General features: G+C 50.9%; 3 protein-coding genes across 3 annotated transcripts; 2 read left to right on the top strand and 1 right to left on the bottom strand.

Annotated features, from left to right (window-relative positions):
• Positions 1-4,127: 4,127 nt before the first annotated feature.
• Positions 4,128-6,368, top strand: BDZ83DRAFT_707329 (sulfate permease; the record flags this gene model as incomplete). The annotated part of the gene is made up of 4 exons (XM_060511545.1): positions 4,128-4,461; positions 4,530-5,428; positions 5,486-5,626; positions 5,685-6,368. 4 exons carry the CDS (start codon positions 4,128-4,130, stop codon positions 6,366-6,368), a joined length of 2,058 nt encoding a protein of 685 aa, XP_060360890.1.
• A 368-nt stretch (positions 6,369-6,736) lies between these two features.
• BDZ83DRAFT_755775 (uncharacterized protein) lies at positions 6,737-9,111 on the bottom strand (the record flags this gene model as incomplete). The annotated part of the gene is made up of 5 exons (XM_060514665.1): positions 6,737-7,327; positions 7,386-7,436; positions 8,180-8,200; positions 8,264-8,314; positions 9,082-9,111. 5 exons carry the CDS (start codon positions 9,109-9,111, stop codon positions 6,737-6,739), a joined length of 744 nt encoding a protein of 247 aa, XP_060360889.1.
• Positions 9,112-12,028: 2,917 nt separating this feature from the next.
• Positions 12,029-13,074, top strand: BDZ83DRAFT_795594 (uncharacterized protein). The gene is made up of 3 exons (XM_060515845.1): positions 12,029-12,334; positions 12,396-12,466; positions 12,525-13,074. Exons 2-3 carry the CDS (start codon positions 12,440-12,442, stop codon positions 12,870-12,872), a joined length of 375 nt encoding a protein of 124 aa, XP_060360888.1. The 5' UTR covers positions 12,029-12,334; positions 12,396-12,439; the 3' UTR covers positions 12,873-13,074.
• The last annotated feature ends 525 nt before the right edge of the window (positions 13,075-13,599 follow it).

The following is a 13,599-nucleotide window of genomic DNA, read 5'->3' as shown; positions in this document are numbered from 1 at the left end:
CAGGCCCTTGTATCACCATCAAGTCAGCCGCGCATAGATCGCCTCCTCCGCTTCTCGAACTAGAACTAGAGCCCACGTATACAGGACTATTGCTCTCTCTCTCACCATCCTCTTCCATCACCGACAGATCATTTACACAACTACCTCTTTCTCTTACCGACAGGTCTCCGAAAGACGTCCGTAATTACGAACCTAGTCTAACCAGATATCGCTGCCTCAAATAGATCTAAGGGAAAGAGGGGTGGGTGCCATATTAGTTGATTGCAGCTCACATCCCTCGGTGTGGGAAGAACATGACTGCAATAGGCTGTAACAGCCAGGTTCGCGACGCCCATCCGTGACCCGCGGTCAGGCTCTCGTTGCATGCGAGGAGAGAGAACCCCCTCTGGACACGCCCCCCCTGGGCCCTCGTGCCCGATTTAGGCTTATCGCAGGGTGGGAGCCGGCGGTAAGAAATGCAGAGAATAAGAAGGGACGCAGGCCGGAGGCCTTGAGGCTAGGGGTGCGTAGAGCCGTAAGATGGATCAAGAAGGTGGTGACCGGTGACCGAAGCGTCGAGAGAGCGACGAGCAGAAAAGAATCGTAATCCTCATGGAACGAACCCCGCACGGCGACGACACCATCAATCCGGGCCAATAGTTCCGTTTCAGCAACGAGTTGAAGGCAGGCATTCGAGGTGCTGAGGTGGTGGTGGTTGTGGTGGTGCAGGAGGAGAAAGCTGACAAGGCCGTTTCCGCTACCTGCATCGTCCAATGTTTTGAGCCTTCTCTCTTTTCGGTCCATTTCCCGGTGCGGGCAGCAGGCCTGTAGGGTTAGGAACTTCTGTATGGGTGTGAACGTTGCGGTTGACGACACCCATTCCTATTCTTGGAAAAGTTGGAGACTGACAGAGAGAGGAGACTAGAGAGCAAGAAAAGAAGATGGCAAAGAGGGGTAAATGCGAGCACCAAGGGGCAATGAGAGATGAGGGGGGATTGGGACTGGGCACATCACCGACTGACTGACTGACTTGACTGACCAGGTAACTACGCAGAGAGTTGGAGGCAGGGCGCGAAAGCGACATTCCCCCTGGTGTTGTCGATGGAAAGCTATTCCCATCCCAACGGCAACGTGAGCTGATTCGTTGGGGTTGCAGCCAAAAGGGCGGCACTGGCACATACACAAACATGCCGTGGTAGACATCACCCTGGATTCGACCAGTGAGCATGGATCTAATACAACCCTCGTCAGTGTGACTGCAGCATCTTAATCGAAGAAGCATGTACGTTCAGTTAGGGATGCTACATATAGCATAGTCTCTCACACTCTCTCTTGTTCTCAACCCCGTTCACCCTCGGCTCTTGTTGCCCTTGTCAAGTTGTTTCTGTGGCCCACAATCCACTTGCCGCTCGCCGCCCGCCGAACTGCATTCACATCTCCATGGGTTCTCGCAGCGGGTGTTGCTTGATTGTCTCCTCCTCCTCGCTCCTCGCTTTTCCTCGCGAGTCACTCCCGTTAGGCTAGCACCGAGTGGCAGAGGCCTAAACCCCGGTCAAACCCGGACTTCACCCCGGTCTGCATGGCCGGAATACGGCACCTGATTCGCGGGCTTGGCATACCACCTCAACCGGGGAAATCAAAAGCTTGTCCCGTCGTATCGAAGGCTACTTGCAGGGGTGTGACTTGGGGACGCACAGAGAGCGGAGACTGGAAGATGTGTGTGTGGCCGTGTGGGAACTACTCAGTGGAGTCCTGTCCTGTATGCCCGCGCCCACCACCCGGCACACGACATCTCGCCTCGTCATTGCGTTCGTCTATCCAAGATGGCCCTGCTAGAGCCGATGACCGCGACGGGAGCGCTATTGGACGGGTATGTACCCCGCGTCTTGGTCTTTAGTTGAACGGGAAGGGAAGTGGACAACGGAGGGGGGGAGGGGGCCAACTGGGTAGGGGGGCTCTCGCGCGGGAATTCCGGTCTTGCGTCAAAACTAACGTACCTCTGATACTTACAGGCAGGTAGAGAGAGAAGTGTGTGAGAGAGGCACAGAAAGACAGAGACCTGACGGAACGATAGGACCGCGAGAGAGAGGGACTCGAACGCGGTATCTCGCATACCAAAGAAATGGGGCTCTGTATTGCGTCGTCGTCGTCACCTTGATATGGGAATATGGATACCACATACACTTCATTGCGACCCTTCATATTCGCTCAACTCTAGTCCTGCACAAGAAGCTGAAACCGAAAAGGTCCCACGCATGCGCTGTGTGCGCCAGAGAGAGGATCAGAGAAAGCCAAGTGTTCTATGTCTTGGATGGGAGAGCCTGTTATCTCAAGTCACCAATCCACATGGGGAAATTCGATATGTCTTTTGCCGCCAAGCTTCCCGTGTAGACTGCCAATGCATGCAACCCCCAAGAACGTGCTTTAGGTACCAAGTGTTGGTGTTCGCTAATAGGAATTGGGACTTGCCTATTTCTTGGCTTGACGCTTTTTCGACTACCGTAGTGCTAGCCGTGGCAAAAGTAACAAACATCATACACACACCTCTCACTCACTTTCTCTCTCTCACTCACTCACCAGCTCACTCATCACTCTCATACGTACAATACGCACGTACACACCCAGAAATTCTGCCGTGACTGCCCATGAGGTCGGCCCGTTTTGTCTGCCGGTGGCGATCGTCCGTCCTTTTCAACGCCCTCGCTGTCTCACAAGATTCGATGTGCAACCTGCCAAGACTGGATTGTGCTTTGGTTAGTCGTCAATAGCCACGAGGAGGCCAAGAGACACCGGCACTTGGCAGTCGACTTAGCATTGCGGCTCTCAGATGCCAAGTGACGAGATATCAAGTCTAATACAAAGTTTAATGAATGCAAACTCAAAATCAAACGAAATCGAAGTGAATAAAAGCGTTGAAACAAAGATGCTATGCTCATGGTTCCCCCATCTTGTGAAATGACGAATGAGAGGGCGCGGACCTTTCATCACAGCTGACATGACTCCAATTCTAGCCTCCGTGCCCAGCTGCGTCCGTACTTTACTTAGTAACTTCACACATAACGTAGTGTGTGCTAATTATGTGGTTGTCTCTCTTACTCCAAATATTCAACTGATCCTATTCTCGTCCCGTCTAGTAGCCATTGACTTTGATCCCCCAAACCCTGGTGCACATGTGATCAACGTACCGTTTCTTTGCCACGCCACGCTGCGTACTATTCACAAGTCCTGTTCCTGCTATCCCACGCGGGATGGGTACCAGTCAGTTTCACTTTGAGTTGGATGGACATCTGCACCCGACTAGTATCCAGGGACCAGACCTGAAGTCTTCCCTGTACATGTAGCTTATCTTGTTCCTTTATTGGAGAAAAGTTGGAGTGCTGGTCTAATGTCTTCCTGGTCTCCAAGCTATTTGGCGTTCATCGCGGCGCGACTCCGCGCGAGGGGGCTGGCTGGCTGGCTGGCCTTGCTCGACGTAACGCAGACCTACCCAAACTCCCACCAATCTGAGGCTCTCGACACCTTCCATGGGCTGAACAGTGATCAAACTGCATTAGATCCGGTGTCATCGGCATGTGAGGGGATACCGAGTGTCGTCCGAAGGAGGGTACGGCAGTTCCTTGCCTAGATTAGGCCAAGTTGTGTACACACGCAGGAGACCATGATGCAGCTGCGGTAGTGTTTTCTTGGCTCACGCCTCCCCCTCTTTCTCCTCTTGTCTTTCTTGCCTTTTCTCTACACGTATTGGATGGTATAGTTATCCGCCTACAAGGTTCGGGTCGCTATCCCATGTGGCTGCTGTGTTGTACTGGGGGACGGGCGACTTGCGCAAGCGGGCAAGCTGCAATGCGCGGATCAGATGCGATGCAGCAAGCATATAGAACACCTCCATCAGCGTGGCGGAAGGGGAGGGGTCTGACTGAACTGAGTTGTTATCTCCAGGATCAAGTCAAATATCGAATAGTTGAGACCGGATGGAGGTGATGACTTGAGTCTCTCTTGAACAGATATAACCATCCCAACTGCTCTGAAACCATTTTGTCTGTTCTCATCACATCAGCCACCGACGGCCCCGGACACTTCTGTTACCTCACTTTCCCTTTCTCATCTTTCTTAAACAACGGCACTTGGGTTCCCTTTCTGCTGTCAAGATGGAGAAGATCACCAGAAAGGTTGAAAAGGTGAAAGACGAGTTCGCCACAGATGCCAGCATCGCACGAGCTCGCGACTTTGTCGTTCAGGGGGCCCCAAAGCTTCCGTCAGCCGCGGGAGTCTACCTCCTTGACAAGGTCCCCATCGTCCAGTGGCTTCCTCGATACAACCCGAAATGGCTCATCACCGACTTCATTGCCGGTCTGACCGTGGGCGTCATGCTCATCCCGCAGTCTTTGGCTTACGCAAAGATTGCAACCATTCCCATTGCCAACGGCCTGTACTCAAGTTGGCTGCCAGCTGCATTTGCGGTCTTTATGGGCACTTCGAAGGGTTTGTTTGCAAATTTGTCTTGAACATTTCGTGCAATTCTGGTTTCTGACTTCTCATTTGATGCATAGATCTCTCAACCGGACCGACTTCCATTTTGGGCCTTCTGACGGCTGAAATCGTCCGTGATCTCAGCGAAGAAGGATTCGACATCTCAGCCATTGCCTCATCCGTGGCTCTCATGGTCGGAGTCTACTCACTCGTTATTGGTCTCTTCGGCCTCGGATTCCTCCTAGACTACGTCTCCTTCCCGGTCCTCACCGGATTCATCTCAGCCGCAGCCCTCGTCATCGCCTTTGGCCAAGTTGGATCCCTCGTCGGCCTGACTAACGTGCCATCCGGTGTCTTCAACGTCATTGGCGATGTCCTTCGTCGTCTGCCAAAGTGGGATGGCGCAACGTGCGGAATCGGCTTCGGAACGCTGCTTATTCTCGTCATTCTTGAGAAGGTGGGCAAGAAATACGGTAAGAGGCACTTTGCCATCAAGCTCCTCGCCAACTCCAGAGCCGTCATTGTTTTGGTCGTCTTCACTCTCATCAGCTACCTCGTCAACCGCAACCGCGAGAAGTCAGACTACGCCTGGAAGGTCAGCCAAGTCAGCACCCACGGCATCACCCACCCCATTGTGCCCGCCTCGAACTTGGTCCAGAAGGTCGCCACCAGAGCCGTTGCCCCACTCGTTGCCAGCACCCTTGAGCACTTGGCCGTCGGTAAGGCCTTTGGCAGGAAGAATAACTACCAGATCGACCAGAGCCAGGAGTTCAATTACTTGGGTGTCGTCAACATTGTCAACAGTTTCTTCAGCACCATGCCCGTCGGTGGTGCCATGTCTCGAACTGCTGTTGCGTCCGAGTGTGGTGTCAAGAGCCCTCTGACTGGTGCGGTCACTGCTGCCTTCATTCTCCTGACGCTCTATGTTTTGTCTCCAGCCCTCTACTGGCTTCCTTCTGCAACTTTGTCAGCCATTATTGTAAGTACCTTACTTGCTCTGAGGAATACTCAATAAGCATCCACTAACCAAAGTTAGATCATGGCAGTTGTGCATCTGTTTGGTCCCTTGTCTTTGTTCTACAAGTTCTGGCGCATCTCCTTTCCCGACTTTGTTGCCTCAATGGTCTCTTTCTGGGTCACCATCTTTGTCTCTGCCGAGATTGGTATCGGTGTTGCTGTATGTTCCCCCCTTTTAAACGTCTTTCTTTTCAGCCATAACTAACCTTGAAATCAAGGTCGCTTGGAGCATCGTCTGGACTCTCCTCCGTTCCACCTTTGTCAAGCCCGAAATCCACTCTAGCAGCGCAGAAACAGCCACTTCCATCCCACAACCCATCACCCGCATCACCAGCGGTGGCGGTCGCCAAGTCACAGACGAGCGCATGGAGAACGCGCGCATCTCTATCCCGGGCGACGCCATCGTCGTCGACTTCAACGACGCAATCTTCTTCCCCAACGCAGAGCGCGCAAAGACTTCAACGCTCACTGCCATCAAGCTGGTGTACCCGCGCGTCGAAAGCAGTCTTAGCCAAGACGACAGAGAGCGACACTGGAGTGTAGCAGCGGAGAAGCGCCTGGAGAGATTGAGAGCGCAGAAGCAGATCCGTCTCAAGGAGACGCCGCTTGCTGTTGTTGTATGGGACTTCACCATGGTACCGTTTATCGATACGTCGGGCATCATGACGTTGAAGGAGCTCAAGGATGAGATCAAGTTGCATTCTGGAAAGAGCGTGCAGATTCGCATGGTTGGCATGTCAGACAAGGTTCGGAGCAGATTCGTAAGGGCCAACTGGCATTTGGTCGATCTGGAAGAGTGGCGAGAAGAGGACGCGGACCTAGTGTACCCCACCATGGAGACTGCAATTTGGGATCGTGACGATGGCTCTGGAGCGGATATTTCGAGTGAGAAGAAGGGTTGAGCCTCGGACGAGCTGGAGCTTCGAAGCACTGTCTCCTTGAAACAGGCTTGATATTAGCTTGGCCACCCAGAGATGGCGGGAGTATGATTCATGAGTAACATAAATATTGCAGCTTACCAGATACCTATTTCTTCAATTTATCTCAACGTTACACAACCTTGCACATTGTCATAGGTTTTGCTAACTCTTTGAGAGGAAATATTGGTTGATGCAAAACGAGCCGCACGAGTATCTATTACTTTTGGGTATTTCTTCTGTGCTTACATTCTTCGGAGAGACTGACATGCCATGTTCTTTCAATCCAACCATGCCCGAAACAATTTCTCAGTTGCTGTACAACTCCTCAATTCCCCATCGTATGTTTACTTTCAGTCCCAAGACGAGAAAACAGCATAGCCCACAATGGCAATGACAACAACGATGAGAACAGTACAAATAGCCAGATTCTGTCCCAGGGCATCCATTCTCTGGTTGCGGGTTGCCTGAGAAATGAAAATCTCATCGTATCGCATATTCTTCATCGTCAGCTCGTCGCATCTGTCCTGAAGCTCCTTGTGTCGCTGGTAGTGTTCGTCCTCAGAGGCATTACTTCCGTGCTTGGAGGCGTCGCGGGCGTCCTCACAGGCAATAAGGTATTGGATGTGCTTGTCTTGAGCGGCCTGAGTGACCTGCACTTGCTGTTGGGTGGCCTCCGTCTGTTGTCGGCCTTCATCTATGCGCTCGACGTTTCTCTCCGTTCTCATTTGGCGTCCTTCAACTGAACTCACTCGGCTCATCGCCATACGATGATAGTATACGGCATTTGTCTTGAGCTGGAATCGAGTCATGTCTTTCTTGAGCTGATTGCAAGTCTCCTCCATCTGCGCGACGCGTGACTCTAGCATCAGCAGCGCCGTGACCTTATCGGCTGAGGTATCAGACGGAGGCTGGTTGTAGCTCGTATCATTGACTGCGGAGTTCTTGAACCTGGGGGTTAGAAGTCTGGCATGAAAATTGCTTCCAGAAAGGAGACCATACCTGATGGCTCTGAGACACAAAGTCCTTGCCCTTGGCCGGAAGAGGATCATCCTGTGTGAGTGTCTTCGCCCAGTCAGCTGGAGAATAGATATTATGCTGGTACGCCACGCTCGAAGTTCTCAATGTCTGCGTCTTGCTGCCTTCCTGAGCCCTGATCATCGACGCCATACCAGGCAGGTCCCCGTTAAGCGCACGGAGCATCCTGATTTTCCTGACGGTTTGGTTCTAACCATCTGACTGGCGCCCCCATCCCCATTTTAGGCCTGGATATTGGCACAGGCGCGGTCAGGTGTGGTTTCCAAGGCTTCCACGCCACGCGGTGGTCTGAGAATAGGCGGCTCTTCTCTCAGGCTTGATGGTAGGAAGAGTGGACAATTCTTCTGACCACCCCGTGGCTTCTTCCAAGCTCTCCGCAGGGACACCCGAAGGTATCATCAGGGCCGTCCCACAAGAATCACCCCCAAAACGGGAGAGTAGGGAATGATCTCGAGCTGCTCTACTAGGGTATGACGACGACGAGACCGAACCCTCACGAGTCATCCCCCAGTCCATCGGACCAGAGGTTGACGCCACGTCCCGCACTCGATATCCGTCACTCGAAGGGCGATGCTCCGGCTCAAAGTAGAGTCGGTGACCGGTCCAAATGGTCCTAGCATCCACACATGCCTCGAGCTTGAGATATCGCCGGACTCCCGATACGTCATGTGCTTAGGACTCGGAGGGCAGGGCGCTCACAGGAAGCGCAAGACGCAAAGAAAAACGAGGCTGGGACACAATGTGAATTGTGGACGTACCTCATTGCCATTGTCGTCGATCTGTCGAATAGATGTCAGCAAAGAGATAAATTGATTTGAGGATGATGGCGAGGTCCAACTTACTGAATTGTCTGCCATATCATCCTGGCTCTCGAAATTATCGAATGAGTTGTCCTGTGTCTTCACCCAGTCAGCAAGGAAAACCTTACTGGTAAGCCCAACTCGTCATCCTCTGTTGTGCCACGCCATTAAGATCCTGCATCTTTGCTGCCGCCACCACAGCACCTCGCCAAGATCGGTACTTCTTAACATCCATGGAGAAACACTTTTGGCTTGCGACACCTAGCTACCACGCGGTCCAACTTTTGACGGAAGGACGTTGCGGTTAGCTCAAGAGCGCAACCGTGAGAAAGCGCTCCTGAGAACCCAGACATCGATGGGGACCCAGAATGTCACCTGGAAAAAGATCCAGATGTCGCGAGACTAGTCCTGAAAGATGGCTGGGACTGGCTCCATGAACCCACCCGAAGGCGGAAGTTATAAGGGGGCACCTTTCACAGCCACACCCGGAAACGAGAGAGTAGGGTGTACCTCCAAGGCCCGCTACCCTGCTTGCCCAGCAGGACGGATTGGTGGCAACAAGTAACCGATTGGACCATCCCAGGACTTCCACGAGGGAAATCCGAGGTGGTTGAGACCATACCGCCCGAAGGCAGAACCGGAATGAAGAAGTGATTTGCCCCGACTGCCCACAGAAGGGTGACTGGCCTGTCCAAATGGCCCTGTCACCCTGGCAACTCACCTCTCCAGTTCCGGGCTCCCGACGTCTCACCGAGAACGAATTCTCGGCCCGCTTAGGGTCCAATCGGCAAGATGGACAGGTGGGAAGAGACACGAGAGAAGACGAGTCCGGGACGCAAATGAAAAGACTGCGGGCTTACCATGATGTTGCTGCTGTGCCAACGCTTCATGCTGGGTACTTCGATTTAGGAGGCAGGAGAGGAGGCCATGGCGAGGAAGGTCTTATTGAAATATTTGTCAGTGACGAGGAAAAAAAAAACCCGAGGCTGAGTTGAGAACTTGCGCTGAATTCTCAAATAATTCGGGCGAGAGAGATGAGAATGAGCCGATGATGAGATGGCTGAGATGAGGTGGAATAATGAGAAAGGCCGAGTGAGAGGATTGGAAGAGAGAGAAAAGGAGAATGAAGGCCCACGGGAAGCAAAGCTGGAAGAAGGCAGACCTTGCGAAGCGGAAGCGGCGGTGTTGGATTTGAGAAGAAGAGAAGGGAAGGGAAAGGTGGGAGAAAGAGAACGAGGAAGAGGAAGTGAGCTTTGGTAGACGGAAAAACCAACTAAGTGCGTCTGCCCGACCACCCACCCTCACGTGAGGGCGATCTGAATATTTTGATTCTCGAGGAAAACAAAAAAGACGCGTGAGGGATGAAAAATTGGGAGGTGGGAATGAGACGCGTGAGCTGGAGAGGAAGGAGCCAGGAAATCGGTCCCAACTGCTCAGACTGACGAGGTTTTGAGAAAGGGGGATGAAGGAACGATATTTGCGAAGGGAAGTAAAAGACGAGTAGAAGAAGAAGATGGATATCGTACCTTTGATGAATATTCTGAGCAGCGCGTATCGCGAGATGAAGTTGTCTCTTCTTGTTGGACGAAGCTGCTTTGTCGATGAGGAAATGTGGTGGTGATGGAGAAGAAGAGGTAGGAGAAAAAAATGAGGAGACTCCGAGGATGGAAGAAGGCCGAGGATGGAAGAAGGAGAGATGTTGGGGTGTCAAGGATGTGAGTGGAAAAAAGAGAAATATCGGCAGATCAAGGTGTGAGGGTGGAAATGGGCGCAGGGCGTAGACTTGCTGCCTCATGGATGAGGATGAGGCATCTGGTGCTGCTCTAGACGCGTGTGAGAAGATGAAGTGGAACAGGTGAAGTAAACAAACGCGGCTCCTAGCTTCGGTCGAAGAAGGAGTAGCCTCGAAGGGGATCTGAGGAGATAAATGGGTGATTATCCGGAACAACGAATTGTACGCCACCCAAGAATACCGGATGATGGGAAACAGCGTGATTGATCATGGATGACGAGAGACGGAACAATGCAGATGCTGGCCTCGTTACTAGAACTGCGCTTGTAGTCGCTATTCGGGAGTTGGATGTGTAAAGTTGAGATTTGCCTGTACTCGGTGACGCCAGGTCGAGGTACAATGACAAGACGTGGGTTCATCTTTCGAAGGCCGAAGAACCTCAGGCAAGTGATTTCTAGCCCTAGTGATTGTATTCTGTTCGTATTCCTCGTTCTTCTGGTGCACTTCAGGGGTAGGACGGACAGTAAATGCCATGGACAGCGAGGCAGAGGAGGTAGAAATGATATATCTTGAGCTTAAGCATGGTCCACCATGAAGCAATAAATATTCCATAAGATAATATCACTCATGCTTGTGTCTGGTTCATTCGCGATGTCTTGGCCAAGATTTTGCTGATATCACAGGGTCTCTCATTTTCCTGGGCAACGGTCAATAACATCTTCTCAAGTCTGGATGCCCGCAGAATTGGCGGCGGGCTTATTGCCCCCGAACCAAACAGCCAATCCTTCTCTATATCATCTATCTCTTCCTCGTGTTTGATATCGTCTGATTTTACTGCTTGACGGGGGATATTTGCATTTGACCCAGCGATTCTGTTCAGGGGATGCGCACCGTTGCTTTTGAAGCGTCACGTCACGGTAAATCACCGGTTTCTTCATTGGGCAAACTGCAGTATCGACAACCACGAAATTTTTGCGTAATCAACCACAGGAAATTCCGGATTTCCTTGGACACGAGGGTAGCCTGGTCGTGCCAATTTGATTATTGTGCGGCTCCAGAGCATACGGTGCTGCGGTCACTGAGCCTGGCGGATAGCGGATGTTCGTCAAAGGCATCTCTTGGCATCATTGTTGTTTCCAGATCTCATTACCTAACTATAGCCTCGTAGCAAAGCGCGCTGTTGTGATACCTACTTTGTAGACCGAGGGGATTCACATCGCGTTGGACAATACCTATTCGCAAGGCAGGTGCCTACGGGTAGATGATTACCCCTTCCCTCTACGTCAATGTTACAGCTTCAATACTAGAGGTTTAATAAGGGCCCTCGCCGAATGGCTGTCAGCTTTGTTCAACTTTTCAGTATTTGTTTTACGGTCACTCTGTAGGGCTAGCTTTTCAACGAACAATTTGACGTGATCAAGGGGGTTGCGTAAGGTAATTGTGGAGACTTGACAGAGAGCACAAAGACTTCCGTTTCCCTCGAGGAAAACTGTGCCCAAAGCTTATGCCAAAAACAAGCAATCTTAAGGAGGCTCAATAGTACCAAACAATTACATTATGAAACGTTCTCCTGGTGAATGAACACAATTTCGCAATCAATCGCTCATTTACACGACACACAAGTGGCAACAGAGCCTACCGCACAGCAGCCTTGATCATCAGCTACCTTATATATGACCTTACATTCCAATGGGAATTGATTGAGTGTGACATCAAATTTGTCATTTCCTATATATGAACATGACCGTGAACCAAAATTCTTGGGGATCAGATCCATTGTAAATATCAGTTAGCACTCATGTATATATGCCATGATTACGCTCAGAGATTCTATTCTATCGGCTTTGTTCGTCCAAACCAGCAATGTTGTTAGATAGCACCACCAATCCATTCAATTACCATCATCATGACTCTCGGTATCTCCTTCAAGCTTCTCTTGAGCTTTCGCTGTATTGGCTATCCAAGGAGTCCTCCCATGAGCCATAGGGAGGGCATTCAGTCATCTAAAGAACACATACGTACCCCTGAATTCTCTGATAAATGTGATTCACGTTCCTTCTTGCCTCAAAGATGCGATGCTGTTCACCGCTAACCCCTTATTAGGAAAATGGCCTACCTTCCCCTTTCACTGCTGTCTCCCGATTAGGACAACGTTGGAGGTGGGTCCTTGTCCCGGAATGCCTCCATCACCAACTTCGCCTTTCAAAAGGTATAAAGGGTCCTTTCCCCAGGCTCTTTCTTCCCAAACTACTCCCTCCTTACCACGCTCACACTTTCGCGACTTTTTGCATATACCTCTTGATCCTGCAACTTCAATTTCACAACCTCATTCCGCACTACTCCAGTCGCCTTCGCCGTCTCTTGAGCACTTCTTCTTTTGGGTACGTTCAGTGCATGGCTTTCACTCACCTTCTTTCATTTGAGCAATCTAACAATCACCAGAATACCTAGATACTACACGAAGCGCAGGTAACAGTCTAGCCAAAATGTCCCACAACAGCAACATGGCTGTGGTAAGGCCGACTCCCATTAACAGCGGTTCTTGCAGGTCAGTGCTAACAGAGACCACAGAAATCTGACTCCGAAGACGACTTCGTTGTCATCGAAGACAACCACACCCTCAAAATCAATCAGCTCAAGAAGGAGCACCAGCATGCCATTAGAGACTTGAACGAGAAGCACATCGGCGAGCTAGCTATCCTCCGAGATAGCTGTTACAAGCGTTCTCAGAATACCATCGCGCTAGCCAGTGCTTCCATCGAGCGTAACAAGGCTTCTGCTAAACGTCGCAAGGAAAGTTACGAGAAGGAGATTGAGGATCTTTCGGATGAGCTCACTGCCGAGAAGGCCAAGGTGGCGCATCTTCTGACCCTGGTCCCACCTCACCTTGGAGGCAGAATGCTTGGCCTATCTAGATAGGGTCAGGATCAACAGCCCATCGTAAACACATAACCACCACAATAACCTGCGTCTGAAGCGAATTGGAGAGTAGGATACTGGAGTTTCAGGTAGAATAGTACCAATAAAGCAGTCATCCGTCAACGTCAGAAAGCTTTGGCAACGGAGAGGGAACATAGGTGAATGTGATAAGTTTTGCTGTCTGTTTATCATGATGCTTGCCTCAAGGGAATCGCCTTTACTTGTTATCGTCTTGATGGGTCCCAGATACTCTAATCGGCCTAGTACAGAAGATCTAGACTACAATTGTGAATTCATTCACAGCCTCCATGACTCTCTGAAATCAAACAATGCTCTGAGATGATATTCGCTTGGTTGAACTCTCAAATAAACAAATTGAAGTGTTCTTCGTCGGCTCCAGAAGAAGGCCCTATCATCCGAACAGAAATATCGAGATGAATGCTGAATCTGAAGTGAACCCCCTTTCAATGTCCATCATCTTGTGCCAAGGTAGCAGCAACTTGAACTAGGTAAACGGGAATAGCAAATGGGTCTCTTGGGGTCCAATTATCTAATAGAATACTATAAAGACTCAAGTATTCTTGCAGAGGTATTTTTTTTTTTCTGGAAATTTTCCACAGAACTTTACGGGTCTCATTCCGAGCCCGCTTTACCGCCGAGTTCACTAATAAGCCTTGCAGATTTTCCTCCTCCCGACGAGAACAGTCCGGGAGACTGAGACCTGAGC

Source organism: Colletotrichum acutatum, assembly GCF_030867785.1.
Source record: "Colletotrichum acutatum strain CBS 112980 chromosome Unknown BDZ83scaffold_108, whole genome shotgun sequence".
NCBI classification, from domain to species: Eukaryota; Fungi; Ascomycota; class Sordariomycetes; order Glomerellales; family Glomerellaceae; genus Colletotrichum; species Colletotrichum acutatum.
Note: the sequence above shows the minus strand (reverse complement) of the source record. Positions and strands in the feature narration are given on the sequence as shown.